This window comes from Ostrinia furnacalis, unplaced genomic scaffold, assembly GCF_004193835.3.
Source record: "Ostrinia furnacalis isolate ACB-3 unplaced genomic scaffold, ASM419383v2 OfSCF7395, whole genome shotgun sequence".
Lineage (NCBI taxonomy): Eukaryota > Metazoa > Arthropoda > Insecta > Lepidoptera > Crambidae > Ostrinia > Ostrinia furnacalis.
Genome location: NW_021137634.1, coordinates 269,890 through 293,464, shown reverse-complemented (window position 1 = coordinate 293,464; position 23,575 = coordinate 269,890). Strand labels below are relative to the sequence as shown.

At 34.8% G+C, this 23,575-nt stretch overlaps 4 protein-coding genes across 9 annotated transcripts in view; 1 reads left to right on the top strand and 3 right to left on the bottom strand.

Moving 5' to 3' along the window:
• gpp (DOT1 like histone lysine methyltransferase grappa) overlaps positions 1 to 8,810 on the bottom strand; it is a 33,746-nt gene extending 24,936 nt beyond the window's left edge. For all 6 annotated transcript variants that reach the window (XM_028320524.1, XM_028320526.1, XM_028320523.1 and 3 more), the window contains exons 1-3: positions 8,585 to 8,810; positions 4,107 to 4,147; positions 1,839 to 1,977 (exon numbers count right to left, since the gene is read on the bottom strand). In XM_028320524.1, coding sequence (XP_028176325.1) covers positions 1,839 to 1,977; positions 4,107 to 4,147; positions 8,585 to 8,668 — 264 coding nt within the window. In that variant the 5' untranslated portion in view covers positions 8,669 to 8,810. The remainder of the gene's footprint in view (positions 1 to 1,838; positions 1,978 to 4,106; positions 4,148 to 8,584) is intronic.
• A 1,059-nt stretch (positions 8,811 to 9,869) lies between these two features.
• rod (kinetochore component rough deal) lies at positions 9,870 to 16,085 on the top strand. Its single transcript, XM_028320542.1, has 2 exons — positions 9,870 to 10,905; positions 11,084 to 16,085. The coding sequence occupies exons 1-2, from the start codon at positions 10,147 to 10,149 to the stop codon at positions 15,788 to 15,790; spliced, it is 5,466 nt and encodes a 1,821-aa protein (XP_028176343.1). The 5' UTR covers positions 9,870 to 10,146; the 3' UTR covers positions 15,791 to 16,085.
• Ankrd49 (ankyrin repeat domain-containing protein 49) lies at positions 15,936 to 17,379 on the bottom strand. Its single transcript, XM_028320543.1, has 3 exons — positions 17,122 to 17,379; positions 16,569 to 16,874; positions 15,936 to 16,423 (listed from the first exon to the last, which is right to left on the bottom strand). The coding sequence occupies exons 1-3, from the start codon at positions 17,279 to 17,281 to the stop codon at positions 16,167 to 16,169; spliced, it is 723 nt and encodes a 240-aa protein (XP_028176344.1). The 5' UTR covers positions 17,282 to 17,379; the 3' UTR covers positions 15,936 to 16,166.
• A 1,964-nt stretch (positions 17,380 to 19,343) lies between these two features.
• On the bottom strand, positions 19,344 to 22,512 carry Dbp73D (putative ATP-dependent RNA helicase Dbp73D). Its single transcript, XM_028320567.1, has 7 exons — positions 22,278 to 22,512; positions 21,890 to 22,199; positions 21,436 to 21,717; positions 21,171 to 21,348; positions 20,390 to 21,044; positions 19,703 to 19,883; positions 19,344 to 19,558 (listed from the first exon to the last, which is right to left on the bottom strand). Exons 1-7 carry the CDS (start codon positions 22,298 to 22,300, stop codon positions 19,361 to 19,363), a joined length of 1,827 nt encoding a protein of 608 aa, XP_028176368.1. The 5' UTR covers positions 22,301 to 22,512; the 3' UTR covers positions 19,344 to 19,360.
• Between the last annotated feature and the right edge of the window lie 1,063 nt (positions 22,513 to 23,575).

The following is a 23,575-nucleotide window of genomic DNA, read 5'->3' as shown; positions in this document are numbered from 1 at the left end:
ATTACCAGGGTTCGAAAATATCCGATATTTATTATAAATATCAAAATATCGGATATTTATGATATATATCCGATATATATCAACTTTGATATATATCAATTTTGTATGAAAGCCATAGTATTATTTTATTGTATTATTCATGAGTACTATTGCATATGTGTTACATGAACATGTTTTTAATGTTTTTAAAACTTAAAATCAGACAAATAAAGCAAAAACATAAAATATCTTTGAAATACGGCAAAATCAACTAAAAAAATAAAAATCTTATGTCAAAAAGTACAAATACAGTAACAAATTTTAAAAGTTGATATATATCATCAAAACCGGCTTGATATATATCGGATATATATCCGATATATATCTTGATATATATCCCTTGATATATATCCTCGAACCCTGCCCATTACACTCACTTATTTTAACGTAATTGTAAATCATACCTGCCACTCGGTCTTCGTTAATTAGTTCAAGTTAGTTAGCGTTTACTAATGAGAACCGGTACCTTATGATGATGATCGTGACGAGTGACGATAATACAATAATAAATTGCAAGATTTTGCCGATCGTTGACTTAATTTAATTGCATAATAAATATACAATATTCTGTTTTAGAAATTATCTGTTTAATCATCTTCAATTTATCCATTTATTTACAATTGGTGCTACAGTNTAATTTAAAAATAAAACATTAAAAACGTGGTAGGTAGTGAACGTGAAATTATGTAGGTTAGGGAAACAGATCAACACGAGCGGCGACAGATTCAGGTCAAGCCCTGCGTTGCGCCCCGTTTTAACTCCCGCCCTATTTGATGCTTTTTCACTTTCGTTGGTTGCTATGCTACCCCCTCGCGGTCTGCCACTTGAATAGCAGCTTCAGCAGAATTTACAACTAGACTCAAATGCATAACTGCAATAATACTTTCGAATGGATATCTACAAAAACTAAACAATGTGTTACAACTTATATTCGTGTAATTTCATAATGATTTGTGCTTTACAAATATGAAGTTGGATTCAATGTTGCTTGCATTAATCACACACAACGTAGCAATACAATTATCTTCCTTCATTCAATATTTTCCGGAAGTCATACATTAGTAATATTTACTTCCAATGTAACTAAAATAGCAGCTTTTTAACTACAGACTGATGTGTGCCAATTACATACGTATACGTAAACCGTATAATGCCTGCCTGTGAAGTGACTAAAATGAATATCTCTTTCAGGCTAATTATGAAGTTTGATGAGTAATTTTGTTAAAGCGGCTTTGATGAAGCGGGAAGTGATCCAGTGCAGTGCTAGTCACCAGACCAGTGTGTGTAAACTACTGCGCGTGGAGGTCAGGGCGCGAATGACGCACGCTATTCACGGTCGTCTACCTAATTGTGTCACGTTTTGCTCCGTGTTATCAATGCGCCTTTAATACCATGCTTTGGATAAAGTTTATAAATATTTGATAACTATGTAACTCACCACTTAAATTCAGGGCTAGTTTTACAAAAAAATAAACTCTGTTTTTGACATTCTAGGAACTTTGGCTCTCTAGCTAGCAATGTCAATGGTAAATAATGTTGTGAACACCTAGTTAGATGGGTTTTTTACAGTTTTAGGGATGTCTTATGGAAATGTAAGGAATTCATCCTACATGAAGCACGATTTTTGGTAAGTAGTCCAAAATAAGCATTTTGATTCGTATTACAGAACGACGTTCAAAACTCAATTAAATCAAGGTTTTGTATTGTGATTGGTAAATAAAAGCTTGAATCTGAATGGAATTTTGAGCTTCGTGCTGTAATCTCATCTTTAACCTGGTAATAAGTTTTTAACTACTCACCAAAGCGACAACGGAATCTATGGCGCGGTTGAATCGGTCGCAGAGAGCTCTCATGCTCTCGTACGAGTGGGTGTCGAAGTCGCACAGGATGTTGTTCTCCAGCGCCGCCTTCATCTCCGGCAGATCGTCGCACACCCATCTGGACAATCGAGAAAGTTGATCATCAATGTAAACCAACTTGTAACAAAAGCATAATAATGTTAAGCTTAGCTCGAGGCGTTAATGGGAATAATAATAATAAAAAAATCCAAAAAGTTTTCGGTTCTTGTTACTTTTATCATTACAGAATATGATTGACCTACTCTAGATTTACATAATTTATTACTGTAATAATAATGTCATGGAATGAAGGAAATAGATAGACAATAACCTCTCAAATGGTAAAGCTTTCAATCATCAGACATTCTCCTAGTTTTGGACATAGTCAGTTTTTTGCAAAGAAAATAAATAAAATTTTCTTCAAAAAATTATTCTAGCAATACGAAAAATCTTTTAGTTGATGTAGTCTTTATCATTTTCTCAAGAACTTGTTTTAGACACTGTAATTACCACCAAGGACGATTTTTCAAGGTCATCAAGGTAGCGTGAACAAACGTCCGGACGGCGTAAGGTCTACTGGAGACATTTAATTCTCCCGCGACCCCAATCCCAACCGTTCGGGGACGGCCGAATCAAGAATCCCCTGTACTCGTCAAACCGGTTCCGGATTTATTTCCGACTTGTGGGAACAGGTGAGACCGCAGGAGGTGTATTGTATTCTATTATTTCTTTAAACAGGATTATTTACACATCCTATTAACTTTATTTAAATAAAATTATGTACTTTTGAGTGGTAACAAATTAATGAACAACACGTTCGCAGTTGTAATGTCGTCTCTACATAGTAGAATAATATCAAAACTTGCATGCGTTAATAAATACAACGCCATTAATTAGTCTACTAATCTACTTGTTACACATAAAATGTAATGTCACGCCCTGCCACATGTATCGATAAGTGGCATGCTGTGTTTAGATTAAATTAAAATATGGTTCTAATAGTACACTCGCCCGTCGTATCGTTTTCTTTGATGATTTATAGCTATACGTCACCAAAATCGCAACAAGGAAATGGTTGGTACACAGCTAATACCTATGAAATAGTATAAAAAGTTAAAAACTCGATTCATCCGAGTGTAAAAAGTTGTCTTGTCCTTCTTTTTGACGTCAGATAAGCCGTAAAAGTTGTGTTATTATTAGTATTTAATGCACTTCAAGTCATCAACCGGGTAGGAGGAACTTAATTTGCGCAGGTCGGGCAGTAGGGCGACGTTGTGATTACTCGACAGTGCGCGCGAAATTGTTCCGGTCGTTGCTCTCGCGTCCTTCACTCAACAAACATGTAGAATGTATCAATAATTCGTTTTTTAATCAAAATTAGATCCCGCGATATTTACTACAAAACCAACAGTTTCATTAGCATTATGTTAAAATTGATGAGCCCGATATTCCCGCGGTCATTTTTGACGAACTTGGTCACTTTTCATTAATAATACCCGCGCCCTATTCCAAGGGTTCCGTTTATTTTTATGGCTTAACTAGCTTTCCGCCAGCGGCTTCGCCTACGTAAAAAAGGGCTGATTTTAGGGTTTTCCCGGAAATTATTCGAATTTTTTTTCTTCTTTACTAAAAAAAAGAATTGGTAAAATTGGTCCATGCGTTGTTGAGTTACGCGCTTACCAACACATTTTGCGATTCATTTTTATATTATAGAAGATTATATCACATGATTTCTAGATGTACCTACCGACTATTGCAAGTGTTCATGATTACAAGTATTATTATTTAGCACAATTTCAGATGTTACTACTGTACCTACCTACTGTATGTAGGTATAGTCATCTATTATTACCAGTACTACCACACCAAATAGTAGCTAATTAAAATGTCTCATGCAGGCTTTGTACATTAGGTAGGTAAGGTGTTCATGTATATTATGGTGTTGTTATATCTAGAATCTAGATCTAGTAATTTCTTAAAAAAAAAAATTACTTAGTTAATTTTGTTGTGCATTAGTTATTAGAAATTGCAAAAAAGGCCGCATTTTCAATCGACAGGTAACTTAAAACAGTTTGTTACTTGTTTTAGTTATCATCAATACATCAGTATTAAGTTTGACACCAGTTTTGAAGTTCAAAGTGAAATTCTTACGTCCAAAGTAACCTTACGATTGAAATCACAGTGTTAAACTTATGCAATAAAAAGATGTTTCAAATAAAATTGACATACTTTATTGTTTCTACTATCTCCAAGGCCCCATCGTGTTTTTCCTGTAACAAGCAAATAAAACAAATAAAAATATTGACAAACTATAGTATTACAAGTCACATAAACCTAGAAATTCATTCATACATCAATTAAATTGAAAGAGTCACAAGGTTTTTAGCAGACTTTAACAAGAAGGAGGTTCTCAATTCAGTTGGTATTTTTTTAAATAAGTAAGTAGTCAGTGTTTTTATAAACACATTAGTGTTGCTGAAACGCGTCACTGACCACTTGTATTGAAACTGTCCTGCGATGATTATGTAGCGTTGCGTGCGAGTTGCAACCCATTAATTTTAGCGTGATTTGGCGTTCTTTCGTTCTCTCGTTACACAAAGGAAAAATGATATTTTATAAATCTGAAAAAGTTCGTGATGAGGTGCCGTTCCGAACCACGTGGCAGACCGCAACTGCAGGTTGCGTGTGCAGATGCTGTCGACTGTTTCGTACAAATACGTAACTTACAACCAGTAGTTCCAATACGATTGGGTGCACGCAGTCGTTGCAGGTGCAACCGCCGCTGCTACGGTGTTCGGTACTTATTTCAGACATATTTTAGTCGCTACACGTGCATCGTGAAGATAGCCTCGACGCGTGCTCGAAATGGAATCAAGAATTGATCTGCCAAGCATGGCGAAAATAACAAGCCCCATAGCCCCATCCCACAAGGAAGGTGTTAGGTTTATCATAGTCTGCAATTTCTCAGTAACAAACAATCTGGTGACCATCGACAGTGATTCGAACTGTCGTATAAACTTGTACTCGGAACATTCGCTCAAGGTCATGTCATGTTCACCACGCACCGAACTCGGAATACCCAAACGACGAGGTTGAAGCCATAGCTGTACTTATATGGAGACATAAAAAGGGCGGCATAATGTGATGTGACGCAGGACATTAGTGGGCCAAACACGTCACAATTCATTCACCATTTTAAGGTCCATTAAACACAGGGTTCGAAAATATCCGATATTTATTATAAATATCAAAATATCGGATATTTATGATATATATCCGATATATATCAACTTTGATATATATCAATTTTGTATGAAAGCCATAGTATTATTTTATTGTACTATTCATGAATACTATTGCATATGTGTTACATAAACATGTTTTTAATGTTTTTAAAACTTAAAATCAGACAAATAAAGCAAAAACATAAAATATCTTTGAAATACGACAAAATCAACTAAAAAAATAAAAATCTTATGTCAAAAAGTACAAATACAGTAACAAATTTTTAAAGTTGATATATATCATCAAAACCGGCTTGATATATATCGGATATATATCCGATATATATCTTGATATATATCCCTTGATATATATCCTCGAACCCTGATTAAACATAAAAAAAACTGAGCATATAGCTGAGAGTTCAGGCGGCTTTCTCCAGAAAATTAAGTCAAATCGTGTTTCATAAGTGAAATTTCTGATTATGCTCACAATTTAAGAAACTATTATGACCTTTCTTTTACTGACTCTGTTAACCTACTTCCGCGCAACTATTAGGGCGCTAGGTCATTCAACATTTTTTCAGGGATGACACCAGCGTTGCCAGTTTTTTTTTTCGCCAAGTCGGGACTTTGGTACTTTTTGAGTGAAAATAGCGGGATTCTTCAGTCAAAAGCGGGACATAGTAAAAAAACGTATACTATAATCAAAGATTTTCAAATATTTATCTTTTTATTTGACTTAAAATTACGTTTACGTGACAATAGATAGCAAAAGTAGCCATAGAAAATGTATTTTAACAAAAAAATAATATTTTAAATCAGTACGGCTAGCACGAAAATCTTTCGAGTTCAAATCGTTTGCGTACTCAAATCGCCATCAAAAGCGAAAACTACAACAGCACCCTTGTGGACGTGTCGTAAAGTGAACTTAGTGTAAGAAATGGTTACACGAAACTTATTTTGAGAATCAAAATTGTCACGTTATCGTTTAATTAGAAGGTTGAGTATCGAATTTTATTGAACACGCAAACGATTCGAAGACGAAAGTTGTTCATGCTAGAGGTACAGATTTACTCTATCATTAAATTCGTCTTTAGAATAAAAAAAGAAGTCTGGTGAAGTGAGTGTTTCTCTCCGAAAAGCGGGACCGAGCCTGTCCCGCGCGGGACATTTAAATTTGATTAAAAAATCGGGACGTCCCGCCAAAATCGGGACGTCTGGCAACGCTGGATGACACATTCAAGTGAATAAGATAAAGTTAAGAGTAAAATATTATTTTCATAACAACTGAATGAATTTTTCAACTGCCAAGGTTCTAAAAATGCTAGAGAGAATTTTTAATTAATTTATTATTTCATGGAAATGCTTGTTTAATACTCTAATGCTCAACAATACACTACAGTCTGTATCTGTAACTGTGGCCTTTTGTATGTCATTAAAGGATGACATATAAATTAAATTATGAAAAAATAACAGGTTTGTGTTAACACTAAATGCAACGTGTTGTAAATGCTACTATGATACATGCCTATTTAAACTTCTAATTATGTCAAGTGGTTTTACTGAAATTCCATTTCAGTGATGCATAATAAAATTCACCTCTCGAAATCATCATCATCATCATCAAAATATTTATGGGGAATTACACACACAACTGATAACTAAGTTTATATTTTTTTTACATCAACTCAACATTTTTTTGGTACTAGAGGCTTAACTAATTAGGTTAAAGTAGGTACATTTATTTAGAAACAATACATCTAAATACCTATTTAAATCTCCAGAGAATGTTATTTATGTGTCCTTAGGGATAGCTTTTAAATGTTTTTTATTTTAATGTAGTGTTGTGTTATTTTCAATTTTATTATTATTCATAATAATTATTATTGATACCTTAGACCCAGGTATCATGTACCTATGTAACTGGGAAAATCATTACCCATCCCACCAAGACTATTTGAGTCCATCAAGGCTGTAGGCAAGGTGAAATTTGTAAAAGATTTAAAAAAAAAATGTGTATTTTTTCCCCTAACTGAATCACTGTGGGGAAACCTTAGCTCATACTTTTTCTAAAAGCCTAAATTTTCTTCTTTCTTCTAGTCTTCAACAGTAATAATGGCTAACAATTTTTAAGGGCCTTTGGTCTAGCACTACTATGAACATTTTTAACATTCCAAACAACACAATAGCCAATTAAAAACTTTATTAATTTACAATTAGGTAATTCAAATAAAAAGAAATATGAAAATTTCCCATAAGCAAAACTAGCATTATATCACCAGTGAACCATGTGCAAAGATAGTGGTGAAATTTCGTTTGTCACAAATTGTCATAAATTATAGCCTATGTTATTCTGGGTTATAAACAATAATACTGTAAAGTTTCACCAAAATCCGTTCAGTGGTTTTTGCGTGAAAGAGTAACAAACATCCAGACATCCAAACTTTCACATTTATAATATTAGTAGGAAGTAGGATTATGTCACTGTTACCATGTCTTTAATTTACTTGGTTTAATAACCAGTAGTAATAAAATTGGTATTGTGTTTTATAAATATGGGTCATGTCCGAAATCTCCATGAATACCCAACTGACCTATACAAATATGATGGTAAGAGGGATGACTGTGTATGATAATATAAAATCAATGACAGGTAGGGCAAGGGCTTGTTTTGATACGAGTGAAAATATTAATTATGTTTATTATAAAGTATGTTGACCATTTATTTGACTGGCTTCGGCTATAATTTACTATCCTTGATCTGCTACTACAAGGTCGGCTGTTGGCAAGATTATTTTGATCCCTTCTTATTATGCATTACTAATTATTAAGGTCAATAACACTATGATCAAGAGTCATAAGATTATTAAGTGATTTTTATTTTCATTCTACTCCCAGCTTGATAAAACTTAAAGTATACATTAAATAAATTAAAATTTCATTGTGTTGTACTTAATTTAAAAGTACTGCTTGTGTGCATCTTCATAAGCAGAATATACATTAAAATTGTTTAAAGTTGTGTAAACAAACCAAGTTGTTTTGTAGGCGCTGATATTATTATTATTATTAGGACCGAAGATTGTTTAGATTAGTGAAAACTACGCAACAGTGTGTACATATCTAAAAAAAGCCGACGACACCTTGACAAAACACGAGGTCAATACACTCTGCTACAAGATCCATGTGATATGAAGAATAGCATAATTCATTGACACCAATTTTATTGAGACTACTTTCATAATCAGAAACGATAGATAGGTGTAGGATAAACAACGCATTTTATCAATTTTGTAAAAATAATTAGATTCCTTCTAAACTTACTGTGTAGGCACGATAATGACTTTTAGAGCTAAAGTACAGATAAATCGTAAGGAACTATTTTTATCTATCATTTCACCAAGACCACATAACGAAATAGATACAAAATACGCCACTGTCAACGTGAGATTTAACAACCTAAAACGATAAATACGATTTCCTTACCGAACCATGACCTGAAGTGAGGGGCCATGTATAAACAATAGGTTCCGCGCCTGCCGGAGAATGCAGGCGTAAATCCAATGCCATGATAGAAAAACCGCTGCATTAATGCACACTATTTTCACCTAAACACTAAAATTATCACTAAAAACATTAGATAATAACATAATTTCACTGCACTTTCACACACACACACACTGCGAACCACCGGGCGCCATGTTGAAATTATTTCTAAATTCCAAACATGGCCGAGTTGCAGTGTAGCCAGAAGTAAAAAAAATGAACGCTCTTTTTCATGCGATGCTAAATAAATAATGCCTTCCATTAGGTTGTCATTGTGTTTGCCAGTTTGCCTTATTTATTATAGTTCCAAAATACTGGACTGTCCTGTCGATGACATTGACAGTGGGGCGCCNGGGGCGCCACCGTCAATACCGGATCGCTGGTTCAGATTTTTGCCATGTTGGAAACCATATAGTTGAACGATGGTAGCGCCCCCCTGTCATTGAGTTTGGCGGGACAGTTCAGCGTGGGTCATCTATATTTTCGTATTGTTAATTACTCACGTTCTAACAAATTATAGAGTATGAAAACTGACGTAAATACGTATTGTCTATGATACTGAATAAACATTTTTTTCTTTCTTTCTAAATGGAAAGGCTGTCCACTTCAGTCTAGAGCAGTGTTGCCAGAAGGTTACTTTTGTAACCTTTTAGGTTACTTTTGAACTGCATTGGTTACTTTTAGGTTACACTAATGAAAAGGTTACTTTTAGGTGATTTTTCAGAAATTGTAGAATTAACNTTAATGGAAAGGGTAAAAATTCGAATTTAAGAAAACATTAACCCTCCATGGAAAACCTTACCCCATCGCCCCGCCCCCCCCCCCCCCATGAAGGTTACTTTTTATTCAAAAAGGTTACATTTTTTTATATTTCTGGTAATTTCTGACAAGACCCGACTGGCAACACTGGTCTAGAGTCTAGTAGTCAGTGCCCACTGCCCATTGGTGCCCATGGTTATGCCAGATCATAAAGTTAATATTCCTATATTAACTTTATGTGCCAGATAAAAAGTTGTGTAGCTCTTGACGGTATAGTTCCAAAATACTGGACTGTCCTGTCGATGACATTGACAGTGGGGCGCCACCGTCAATACCGGATCGCTGGTTCAGATTTTTGCCATGTTGGAAACCATATAGTTGAACGATGGTAGCGCCCCCCTGTCATTGAGTTTGGCGGGACAGTTCAGCGTGGGTCATCTATATAACCCGAATGGATGTAGGCTTTAAAAATTACTCTCTCTATTAACGCTTATAAACTCTTTGGGTTGGAATTGAACGATTGGTGGATTCGTCGTGCCGTCGGTTTATTTAAAAATTTCAATTGACGTCTCATCTGTGTTTTTAACGATGGTTGATGGCGGACAAAAAGTTAAAGTTCGTTGGAAGGATTTTCAAACTTGAAACTGATGATTCGCATTTTGCCGCAGTGATGCTAGCTGTGTGGCTAGCTGCTTAGATCAAATTATTGTGTTGTGAGAAAATTTTGTTTTAGCTGCTTCAACATGTCTATAATAACATCACCATTACAAGAAATTACGTTATCCCGAAATCTGGTGAACTTAGAAGCTGTGCTGTTTTACCCCAAACTAATCCTATTTGAAAACAAAAATGTTGTGCATGTATTGGATTTACTGACCAAAAATGTGAAAGAACCTGACAAATCCGAATATTCCTTTGTTGGTGACGAGATAATCGACAAAGTTTTTCATAACAATCACGTATGGCTAATATTGAGGACCAATAAAGTTGTGGTTATGGATGTTGATAATGGATTTAAATCTACTGTTTATGTTGATAATCATAAATTAAGCCACTTTCTAAAAACATCCGAGACAGTATTTTTAATTAGTGAAAGTGGTGAATGTCTGAATTTGCCCTACAAGGATCAAGAACTGAGTTTAAAATTGAAGGCTGGTTCAACAGAAGAAATAGCTGTCTTAGAAAAAGCACCAGTACAACATAATGCAATCAAATACAACAACTTAATAAATCCACAACTAGGTCTAGAATTCACAAATGAAAACAATATTGTTGTGAAATGTCCAATTACCAAATTATCTGCAACTATTTCTGTTAACATGCCAATACATCACTTGGTGCCATGGGATGAGGCAATTGTTTTAGCCCATGATCAAAATATGTGGGTCGCTGATTTGAAAAATGGGGAATCTTTATTTACTTTCCCAAACAATGGCTTAAAATGTTATCCAGTGTCAATTCATGATTACACTCTCTACTATATCACTTACAAGGCTACAGAGGTAATATTATTATGTTCAATTCTTTTACACCCTAATTAATTTAATTACACCTGAAATTTTAGTAAATAATTAAATTGAACAGTAAAAATATTTAATATTTTTATTTACTTATTTTTTACTAAGAAGCAAATGAAAAATAAAATTTCCTTTATTTGATATTTTCAATTTATTATTCCAGATCCAAATATGCTGTGCAAGGAATACATCTATGTCACCATTGAGGAATTTAGCTGATGAAGTATTGGACAGAAGTATAGCCAAAATTTCTTCTCAAGAAAAACTCAAAATACAGCTTACGGCAATTACTGAAGATATCATCACTGAAAAGAACCCTATACAGGTAACACAACTACAGTCATATTTTGATAATATAGAAGATTATAATTTCCTCATTGTTGCAGCTTATAAGCTTTGTCAGCATAATCTTGCATATAAATCCATTTTATACTCACTTCAGAATAAAGTGTATGCTGCAGGAAATACTGATTTAGTTACTAAACTGGCTGATCTTGTTATAAAAGTTGATTTATTGGAATATATTTGTTTTAAAGATAACAAGAATTATCAGAATACCAATTTATTTGATAAGGATGTGACAGAACTTTGTATAATGTTTATTTCAAATCATGATTTAGATTTAGCTTCTATATGTTGGTTGAAATACAATGAAGTCAAGTTAACTATAAATTCGGAAGATGTCCTCGAAATATTATATTCAATACCACACAATATAAAAATGGGTTCTCTTTTAATTTGGCTTAAAAATTTCGTGCCTTTGCTTTTAGATGAGAATCCATTTTTCATAGATCTTTTTGTTAAATGGACTATGGAAAGAATTCTAAAATTGGAGCAATCTGGGTATTGGCCCAAAATAGGCTTAAAATTTATTGAAGACATCATCAATGTTTTGGAGTTGTCATTAAAAATGATCGCTGTTCGTCCTGTGTCTATGGATGACTTGGATATACTGAAAGATCGCATAAACTATATATTAGAGTTAAAGGAGAAATATAAAATTAACATGTTATTAAGTGAGTTAAGCTCTCAAAGCCCTAATGAAGTTGCTCTTATAATGTTACGAAGATGTTATAATGAAGATCTAGAAATATTTTTGCGTGATTATTTACCATCTTATGCTGCTCGACATTTGTTTGAACTAGATGATACACTGAGGGCATTTATAGAAAGTGAAGCTGCTCTTAGCGGTGGTGGAGTTGATAGTTTTCGTTTAAAAGTAGTATTGAGTGCCTTTCGTTCAACAACTTCAAAACTAGAATGCTTGCTGCAAGTATTGAAAGTGTTACATGTTCCATGGGACTCAAACGTCCTTGAATTGGCTGTTGCTGCTGCTGCCTCTGCAACTAAAGATTTTACTGTCACTGATATTGATCGAACATTAGCACAGGAAGTGCAGAAAGAACTTAACTATGCCAATGTGAAAGTTGTATTGAAAAAGTATAATTTTCCTCTAACATGCACTGATTACATGTTAGTGTTGAATAAGATAATGAGAGCAACACCAGTTGACTTAAATGACTTAAAAATAATTACTGGAGTCATGACAAATTTTAAAAATTATGGGAACATTTTGTTTATAGACAAATGCCTTCATAGCTGTGAAACAAGAAACGCATTAGATTACTTCAATAACTTAACAAATAAAGAAAAAACTATTCTGATTAAAACAGTCATGAATAAATATGAGCAAATTATAAGTGGAGATACTTGCAATTTAACTCTGGAAAAGAATTATTTAGATTTCCTCAAAGGTACACAACTTTTGAATGAAATCCAAATAACTACTATTGAAAACCTATACTATCTGAAAAACTCTTATGATATTACAGTAACTCTTAATAACCTATACATTGAAGAAGCTATATCTGGAATCACATCCATCTGGATGCGTAAAGATGGACATACAGCCAGCTCTGCTCAAGGAGGATGCGTTTCACAACTCACACGCACAGAAAAGTCCCGCGATTCTATTTTATCAAATCTTTTACGGCGGACTTCGACTAACCATGATGTTAGAAAATTACTGGAGAATATATTGTATAGCCAATCAAGTGATGATGCAATATCAGCTTTGAATAGTTTCAAAAATGGCAAAAATTCGTTATTATTAATGAATTCATTCAGGATTCTAGTTGAACTCCTCATCAAATGCGAAGAGAGTTATATGCACTATTTGATAAAATACTTGTCTATATTAAATGCGTTACTGAATGCGGACACTAAGTTAAAGAATTTGTCAGTAGCATGGAAATTTCAATACATTTATTTACCAATGTCGTCTATCAAAAGCATGAATGAATTTATTGATTTCATTGAAAAGTATATTTCTCAAAATATTTTAATGGTTGATGCTTGTCACATTTTGGATGGTCATGATTTTATTCCATTTCGAATGGTTTCTTACATTATTCAAGATTTAATTATTACTGGACAAATTTTCACGGAAGATTTATACGCAATGCGTGACAAAATAACTCGAAAAGTATTGACTAAAGCAGTACTATCTCAAGACCTTGATGAAGTATTACTAACAAATCTATTACTCATTTTGAGTAAATTTGAAGAAGTAAACGACTCGATGTGGTTAATAGACACATTAAAAGGTCAAGGGGAAACTTTATCACCTGCTTTTGTTCGCTTCCTTTCTTCGCCTGTAATTCGTCGTACATTTGCACTGGAGGATAGTTTTGGCAATACAGTTCCTTACCAACCACAACATTTACTCAAGGTAAAATTTAACATCAATTTAGCAGATATAGCTCTTCCTGAAAACACTGAAGAGACTTGGGACGTTAAAGTGATACTATTTTGTGTTTTAAAACAATATCCCAATACTTCTTTTGATAAACTGGTACAGATTTGCCGCACATTAAATATTTCAGTAAATGATGGATTATCTTTACAGTTGGTATCATTACTATCGTCTTGGGAGCTTAACTATAAATTGTTCAATGATAACTTGAACTGTCGACAAATATCTTTTGGAAATACGGAAAAAGAGATAATGTCTCAATGTTTAATTATCTGGGAGAATATTGATGATAAAGATTTGATAAAGGACATATTGAATGATTTTTGGAAAAATGGTGAAGTCTGTTTACATGGTCGGACAATCTCTATAAATCCTTACTACTATGAAGTATATCTGTGCATATTTAATTTATTATTTGGGAAATCTACGGATTTAAGGGACATGAAAGAATATTTTTTGCTCAACTTTTTGAAAGATTACCGAAGAAAAAGCCCTCCTAAACAATACGAATTTGAGCTATTTTCCGTTAAGGGTATGTTTCCTGAAGTTGGGTATTATCGTTTACCGTTTCCTCTATTTATGCGTGATGACATGTGGTCTAATTTAAAATCAGAAATTACTCTAGAAACATATGAACGGTGGATACCTGTCGTTGCCTTGCTCTCTTTAGATGCTGATCTACAAACTGCCAGAGATATGATTTGTAGTAACGCATTGAAACAAACAATGACTTCACGGAAGAATTCAGATGGTTGTAATATAGAGGCATCGGAAAATGAACCCTGGCGATTAACGACACGAGAAGAACCTTTGCTTCGTTCTGCGCATCGATGTGTGCGACATATTGCAAATATGGAATGGGCCGGTGCATGTTTATTCTATGTACTTCAAGGTTGTGCCCGTGGTGCTGATCAAGTCGCTGCAGCACAATTGTGTTATCAGTTCGCACAGCGGTGGGCCGCTGTTCAGCCTGGTAATCGAGCTGTCCGACAAATGGAACGTTTGCATTTAACACTTTCTACGCGACATGCTTTACATAAAATTGAATGGGTTTGTGAAGAGTTCGTTCGCCTTTCTACCGAGCCTGCTCAACTTATTCGCGCATTGTATCTTCATCCTTCGTTTGTTGAGAAAATGTCTAGACATGATATCAATCGTGCTGCTACTGAAATTGCTGATAAAAACGGAATAAACATAAGCTCTATTAGGTTTCAAATTTTGGAGAATATTCTCGATAAAACGTACGAAGAAAACAAAAATAAGAAAAATTCAGGATTAAACAGAAAAGATCTGTTAACTGCAAAGTACATATTAAAGGCAACATGTCCCAAAATGGGAGCAATTTATCTGTCGCGAATCGTATTTGACGATGAAAGCGATTTCAACAAATGTAAGAAATTGCGGGCTCTTCAGTGTTTGATGAGTGTTATAGAAGCTGATACTGCTGTGAAGGTTACAAATCGTGGACGGGAAGATTTATGGAAGTTCCTTTTGGAGCTACTAAGCGTTGTAAATTTGGAAAACGAGGACTTGCCATGGGTGGTTTCCACATTTATGCAAGACAAAATACGTGCCATTGAACAGTTGCTTCAAGCTGGTACCAATGTCGAAGGATTGAAAGTTGCTGCTGAATTGGCACGAAGATATGGCAACGTACAAATTATTCGAGAACTCATACCTTTGCTACTACGTGCTGGTTTATATGAAGTCATGACACCACTACTGCTAAGAGCTTCTTCGCCTCCTAATGAAGTTATTTGTGCAGCATGGCGCGCAGTTATAGTATCTCCATTCCAGCGTGCTGATTATCCTATAACGGAACGCCAAAAAATTCACTGCCTTACTGCTATTAATTTACTACCTGTTTGTCCTATAATTAAAGATGAAGATTTATTAGAAATTTGGAAGAATTGTTTAAGATGTAAATGTGTTGGGATAGGATGTTTAGTTTTACCATATATGACTTCTAAAACGAGGTCGTCACTATCTGAGTTACAAAGAATTGATAAGAGAAACTTGATTGCTAGTTTGAAGAACTTGCATGCTGAGACTTATCTTGTCTCAAGTGCTATGTATGTAATAGAAAATATGTCATTTAAAGGTCAACAAAGATAAACTTATTTTATAAGAAATGTAAAATATTTTAAGTCTTATTTTTGGCAAATGGCAATTACATTTTTTTAAGTTAATATTAATAATTTAGTTTGAGATGTAACTCTGTAACATAAAAAAAAATCAATATGTAACTAAAAAATATAAGCAGTTTAAATTACTTTATTTACAACATAAAACCACAAAACACAATCTACATTTTCTTTCATCGTCATGTTTAGAGAGTATCTAGAAATGATTAGATTGCAAAGCATTTTTAGTATTAAATTATTTTATTACAGAAATTAGTAACTAGAGAGTAAATATTATAAGAGAAATTGTAATCATTGTAATATTGGTAATTCAATAAAGTTATTTATGATTATGATTAGTTTATGATTTAAGATTTATCAATCATGACCTGCTTCTGAATAAAGGGATTAAACGTAAATGCATCAGAATGTATATAAGACATAGCAGGCATAACCATTTCAAACAATGGAGCATAGATTCCATGACGAAGTGCTAATTGCTTGGGTGTCTCTCCAGAAATGTTTTTTTTTTCGGCCGCCTGAACCACATCATCTCTAAGAAACAACAACACCAATGTAGATTTACTGTGGCTAATTGCTGCAGCTAAATGCATTGGTGTTTGCCCTGTAAAGAAAAAACACTTTTATAACGAATGTATGGTTATTACTTTTCAATACATGTAACTCGGGACAATATCTGAAACAAACATACTGTCCATTCCACAAAATAAAAATGTTTTTAGACGAAAATAGACCAAGACAAGTCTTACCTCCTGCAGACATAGCATTTGGATCAGCACCTGCTGCTAGTAACCTTGCTACTGCATTATAATTATTCCAGTTGCAAGCTGAATGGAGTGGTGTCCATCCTACTTCTGTTTCAGCGTGTATATTTGCTCCACCACTGAGTAAGTATGATATAGCAACTGCATGATTTCCATATGCAGCACGATGCAATGGTGTATATCCATCTGGATCTTGCACATGTACTAAGTCTGGTTGTTTTGTCAGTAACTCTTTGATAGTATTCACATCGCCTTTTTCAGCAGCCCATAGTATATGATCAGTTGGATTGTCTAAAAAAATATACCAGTTTATTAATAACACTACTTGGTGAACTTGGCTACAAAAACAAGTGATACTTATTATAAAAATTACAGTAGCAAAGTATTAAAATAGCAAATTATCATGAGATGATGACTTCCATACAATATTATACTGCTCTGCTAGAAATCTTGCATAGCAAATAGAAACGGCGCTCCTGCAGTGAAGACCAAAATGACGATGGGTGTAATTAGGAGGTATTACAAAAAAGTAACTTGCCTTCAGGGTTTTCCACTTCATCTACACCCTCGTCAGCATCGTCCCAGCCTGACACAAACATCCCCGCTGTTTTCGGATCTTTTTTATAATTCCTGATAGCCCTATGGATTTCGCGAAATGCACGGTGTTGATAAATATCTGAATCATCAGAATCCGACATTTTTGGTGCCTATTTAATAAAGATGAGAATTTATTAGTGATGAATGATGATAGTCACAAAAACAAACAAGTGTGAACAAGTGTATGTTTTGACAGTTGACATAGAATGAACCGATGAGTGAACGGAACGAGCATTGACGCTTAAACTATGGATCGGGTTTAACTTAAATGCTGCGATTACACTGCGCGGAAATTAGCCAAGTCAAGTCAAAAAAACAGTGGAGTGGGGATGAATTATTATGAATGAATTTCATCCCCACTCCTCTGTTTTTTTGACTTGACTCGGCTAATTTCCGCATAGTGTAAAAGCAGCATAAGATAGATTAGACATTAAGCCATTAGACAGAATAATAATAATAACAAGATAAACGTGTTCGGTAAATACACGATTTAGGAAAGGAACATTGCCACAATATAGGCAATTTTTTGGCCTGCTATATTATTGTCTCCAGAGCCCCGATTACGGTATTTTTTAACGTCAACAATCCAGACACGCTTCTCGATTCTGCGATACGATTGGTCGTTCAACAGCGTACGTCAGCTGTTTTGACCAATCGTATTGCAGAATCAGAAACGCGTCTGGATTGTAGACGTTAAAAGTTACCGTAATCGGGGCTCAGCTCTCTTCAAAAGCCCTAGAGTTCTAAGCATGAAGCTCGAATTTAAATTTCTCAAATACATTGTGTAAAAGCTGCGCACGTGATATTGGCGGAACAGAGCCCCGATTACGGTAACTTTTATAGCGTCTACAATCCAGACGCGTTTCTGGTTCTGCGATACGATTGGTCAAAACAGCTGACGTACGCTGTTGAACGACCAATCGTATCGCAGAATCGAGAAGCGTGTCTGGATTGTTGACGTTAAAAATTACCGTAATCGGGGTTCAGTGTGCCTTGTGGCGAAAATACACAAGTTCATCGCCATTAATAAAAGAAGAAGAAGAAGATAAAATGGAGGCCACACTTCGAATACCTACTTGAAGCACAACCTATGTATCACTATCTCGCTCTCTGTGGGCAGACTCTCTTTCTAAATTCGTTTCAGCCAAATGACGTCCACTGCTGGACAAAGGCCTCCCCCAAGGTTTTCCACAATGAACGGTCCTGCCCGCAACCAGTATTTACACTTATTATTTAATGATACCTATGTCAAGAAATAAAGATTTTACATTGAGTTTCATTGACTTTGAGCAAATTTATATTTTTTGTTTATTTAGAAATAGAGACTCTGCCCACAGAGAGCGAGATAGATACATAGTTTGTGCTTCAAGTAGGTATTCGGAGTGTGGCCTCCATTTTTATCTATAGCTTCATGGCCTCTCCATGGGAACGACCGACTTCTCATTTTGTACTATTTAACTATTATAGCTTTTACCAGCGCTGCAGCGGCTTCGCCCGCGTTCGTTGTCACAGAAAGTTGATTTTTCTTCGGGTTGATAAAAATCTATAGGACTTGCAACAAAGGTGACTTTCTACTGGTAAAATAATTTTCAAAATCAGTTCAGCAGTAGGTAGTTCCAATGGGATGTTTTCATCTCATTCATTAAAAATACTTGTTTGTAATAATAATAGCTGTGGTTTACTGAATAAAGAAAAACAATATAAATTCATCACCAACTGGCTACTTAACACATTATTTTGGCAACCGATGCCCTTACTGGCCCGTACGTAGCAACTTGACAGTGGCAGAAGAGAGTTTCCACTAAGGTGGAGCAGAGCGGAAAAGTGTTTTAAATAACCAACCAGATTTCATTATTTACACTTCTCCTCTTTGCTCCGCTCCGCGCCACGCCGCGCGCCGCCGCCGTCGAAATCTATAGAAAAAATTAGTCCACATGACACTTCTCCGCTCTGCTCCACTTTGCCTTGGTGGAAACCAGGCCTTATTGACCCTCCATACAGATGTATGAAGATGACAAAAAAGTGCCGGCGACAAGTCACCCGAGCGCGCGAGCCCTTGCCAGTGGGAATGACGCTCGTGGCGACGACTGGAAACAACCGGCTACTGATGGGGTTCCACTCAGCAATTATGTGGTGGATTAATGAACAAATAAACAATTAATCTCATATTAAAAACAATTTTATTGTGCCTTACGTTTTCTGGATTTAAATCCTCTTTTTAATTCAATTGATTTCTCAACTTTGAGATGGATTTCAGAATTAATTAAATTTTTAGTTTCTTCAATAGCCTTCTCGTAACTTCCATTTAATCTACTAAATACATCAGGATGTACATTCATTGCAGGTATTTCAGACTTTCCACCAGATTTCAATACCTCCTGCAATAAAATAAAAATATAGCTTAACTACAAATCTTTAACCTGTTGCCATTTATTTTTATAAATAGTAGGTATTACTTCCACAAATCAAAAAAGTAGTGCCACAAATTGAAAAGTTTAATACATTAAAAAAACTGTAAATACCGTAAATAAATTGGTCTGGTTGGGTAACAGCATTATGATAGCATGTCCTATGCGGCCCGCACGACCGGTCCTGCCGACGCGATGTATGTATGTTTTTATATTTCTTGGTGGGTCATATGATATCACATAATTACAGTCAGGAATATCAATCCCTCGTGCCAAAGCATCTGTTCCAATTAGACTGCAAATAAAATTCACATTAATTTCTTCACTGGTGATCAAATCACACTAAATAAAATATAGATGGCGCTTTGTGTAGGTAGGTATGTAATATAGATGACCCACGCTGAACTGTCCCGCCAAACTCAATGACAGGGGGGCGCTACCATCGTTCAAGTATATGGTTTCCAACATGGCAAAAATCTGAACCAGCGATCCGGTATTGACGGTGGCGCCCCACTGTCAATGTCATCGACAGGACAGTCCAGTATTTTGGAACTATACAATGTAATGCTGGATTTACACTATGCGGAAATAAGCCGAGTCAAGTAAAAAAAACAGAGAAGTGGGGACGAAATTCATTCATTTTTCATCCCCACCCCACTGTTTTTTTGACTTGACTTGGCTGATTTCCGCACAGTGTAAAAGCAGCATTACAACATTTTATAAAACGCAATAACTTTCTTTTTAAAATATTAATTGTATTATTTGATGTTTTTAAATTGTTTTAATGATTACTGTACTCACACATTTATTTCAGATTGGGTGAATTTCCTTAAAACATCATCTCTTGTGGTTCTATCTAAAGCAGCAGATAACTCGGCAACTTTAATTTTTCCCTTACTCCAAGTATTCAAAAGTACTGTGAGTCTATGAGCAGACTGAGCTGCGTTTGTGAAACAAAGCACTTTGTCCCAGTCTTTTTCAAGCAGAAAATGGTAAAGTAAGAGGGGTTTATGTTCCGCACTACAAACAACAAAGTTTTCTTTCAACTCATCTGGAGTTGTATACTTTCTTATGTGATCTTCATCTTCAAATTTATTAACTTGTGCAGCTGAAAATAATTTGGGCTGGAATAATCCCCACTGTTCTAGTTTTTCAGGATCTTGAGATAAAGTAGCTGAAAATAGCAGCTTGTGAGGAGGAGCTTTATGTCGTATGAGGCAGTCCCAATTTAAGTTTGGTACTTTTCCAGACAAAAGCTCGTTTTCTAATTTTATGTGTTTATCCATGTGGTAGAGCCAGTCATTTTGTATGTTTTCCATGATTCTGTCTGCTTCATCTATTACTAAAAATTTTAAATGCTTCAGAGAGAAGCCATTGGTGTTTTGAATATGCTCCACCAGGCGACCAGCTGTACAGACTATGATGTCAACTTCGCTGATCCAACCATGTGATTCAGCTGAAACAAGAAGTTCAAAATAAGTTATAGTTAGCTCCAATAAAGTTAATAAAATTTAAATGAACTATGCCTAAGAATTGGGGTCAGTATATTTTTATGTACCTACATATATCAAAAATTACTCACTATAACGAACAATCTGTTGCTGTTCTTGATGCAGTGGGATGGAACCACTCAGCAAAGCCACTTTTAACCCAGTTCTCTGGCAGTATTTTTTAAACACTTTAAAAATTTGAGCAGCTAGTTCTTGTACAGGCAATACCACCATGGCTCTGATATGATGTCCTACATCCTTCATCAACACCTGCCAAGAAAAGTAAAGTCAATCACAAGGTGCAGTTGAAATAAAACTTTATTCATTGAATTGAATGTTAGGCAATGTGACACTTACCTGTATAATTGGGATTACAAAAGATAATGTTTTTCCACTGCCTGTAGGTGCAGAAACACAGATATCATGTGGCCAAAGAGGTTGTGGCAACTCATGCTCTTGAAGAATGAAAGGAATTACTTCGGCTTGAACAGGAAACAAATGGGATATACCATCACTTTCTAAAGTTGATTTTAGGGTACTGTGTAACCAAGTCTGATCAGCAATGGCATGCAATTTATTTTGCAAGTTCCTGGACACACTGTATGGATGTGATAGCCAATATGGTAAAATCCTATGAACCTAAAAAAATATTATTGTTCTCAAAAGTACAGAAAATTACTTATTTTTATTTTTCACAAATATGGTAAAACAGTAGGAAATACAACAAAAATATGTTAGCAACATTAGAAATGTTACCTATTAAAATGACTACTAAAATTTCTTGTATTATTAATTGAATTTATAGTCTTACCTTGGGCTTCTGTTCAAAATCGTTTCCCCCTAATACTTTAAATTCATGTGTTATTTTATCTTGCCTATGGGGTTTCAGGTCAACTTCGATAGGTGAAGTTTGCACCTGAATTTCATCTTTTAAAACTTTCTCAACAACTTTAACAACATTGCTTTGTTTTGTTTCGCTTGATGGTTTACTAGACTTTACATTTACATCTAAAGTGTGTGTGCTGGCATACAATTTTCTTCTTTCTTCTATATCTTTTTTCAATTTCTCCAAATGTTTTGTTTCCTGGTTGACAATATTATTGTCCTCATCCTCTCTATATCTGATTATGAAATAAATAGTTATAAGTAAGAATAATCGCTAATTAGTCTTATAATCACTAAATGTTCATAAATAATACCTGTTAATAACAAATAAATCCATAACTCCCAATTTCGTTATTCGATTCAATCACAGAGCACGTAATAGTGATTCAATTACAGCGCATTTATAATATTTTATATGAAACAATTAAAATTTGTAGATAGTGCAGAGGCATTCAGTTGAGGCTGAATGAAATAAAATTTTATTCAACTGAATAAATAAGTTTTACAACAAATTACATGTGTTTTTTGTGTGGTTTTTTGTAGGTTATATTTTTGACGTGAGTTCGTCGAACGAATGAATGAATGACGTTGTATTTTTTTTTATAAAAAGCAATGCTTTGGAAAATTTAATATGGCCAAATCATAATCATTGCCAGCCAATCATACAGAAATAAATGATGCCTCTGCAATCCGTGTTTACAATGTATAATTTCTCGCTAATGTTCATTTTTTGTACAGTGAGTGAAATTTAAAGTGAAAAATGTATACATCAAACATGGCCCATGCATAAAACCATGACTTGCGTGTATTTAAATTGGTTCAGTGTTGTTCCTGACAAATTTAGGGTTGCCGTATTCTAATTCTAAAATTGCCGGATTTTTAAGGAAAACTAAGAAAATTGCCGTATTGTATAAAATGTTTATTTGGAAGGTTTAAATTTTAAAAAATACAAGTGATGTATTATGTACTATGCGTATACTACTTTTAAACTTACTTATTTTATTCTTCACTTTTTAAGGTTTTGAATAATTTAGTCCAAGAACCTACCCGAAAAAAAGTGAAGAATCTACCAAAATGAGGAAATAACGATTTTAGACATTAAAATCTCGGAGATATGGTTGCATTTTTGGCGTTTCTTTTCGTGGCGCTTCTACTTCATCTATGGTCTTACAAGTTTTTGCGTTCCATTAGACGAAATATTTATTTTTTGTTTACTAAAACTCATGAAAAACTCTAAAAACTCTACTTTACTCAATTGCCGTATATTTTGATACGGTAATCAAAGTGCTGCCGTATACCGTATTTATGGTGCCTAAGATGCCTGAATGCCGTATATTACGGCAATTGCCGTATCAAGAACAACACTGAATTGGTTGCTCAATCTCATTATTTATACAGTCAATGGCTCGTTGAAAACCACAGATTATAGAGCATTGAATTGTATTGTGTGGATGTCATATAGATGACCCACGCTGAACTGTCCCGCCAAACTCAATGACAGGGGGGCGCTACCATCGTTCAACTATATGGTTTCCAACATGGCAAAAATCTGAACCAGCGATCCGGTATTGACGGTGGCGCCCCACTGTCAATGTCATCGACAGGACAGTCC

Coding starts and splice junctions, on each gene's coding strand:
- rod (XM_028320542.1), top strand. CDS start 10,147: ATGTCTATAATAACATCACCATTACAAGAAATTACGTTATCCCGAAAT. Junction 10,906..11,083: donor TCACTTACAAGGCTACAGAG/GTAATATTATTA, acceptor TTATTATTCCAG/ATCCAAATATGCTGTGCAAG.
- Ankrd49 (XM_028320543.1), bottom strand. CDS start 17,281: ATGTCGGATTCTGATGATTCAGATATTTATCAACACCGTGCATTTCGC. Junction 16,875..17,121: donor TGAAGTGGAAAACCCTGAAG/GCAAGTTACTTT, acceptor ATATTTTTTTAG/ACAATCCAACTGATCATATA. Junction 16,424..16,568: donor AAATGCTATGTCTGCAGGAG/GTAAGACTTGTC, acceptor TTTTCTTTACAG/GGCAAACACCAATGCATTTA.
- Dbp73D (XM_028320567.1), bottom strand. CDS start 22,300: ATGGATTTATTTGTTATTAACAG. Junction 21,718..21,889: donor ATTTTGAACAGAAGCCCAAG/GTAAGACTATAA, acceptor ATATTTTTTTAG/GTTCATAGGATTTTACCATA. Junction 21,349..21,435: donor TTGTAATCCCAATTATACAG/GTAAGTGTCACA, acceptor TTTTCTTGGCAG/GTGTTGATGAAGGATGTAGG.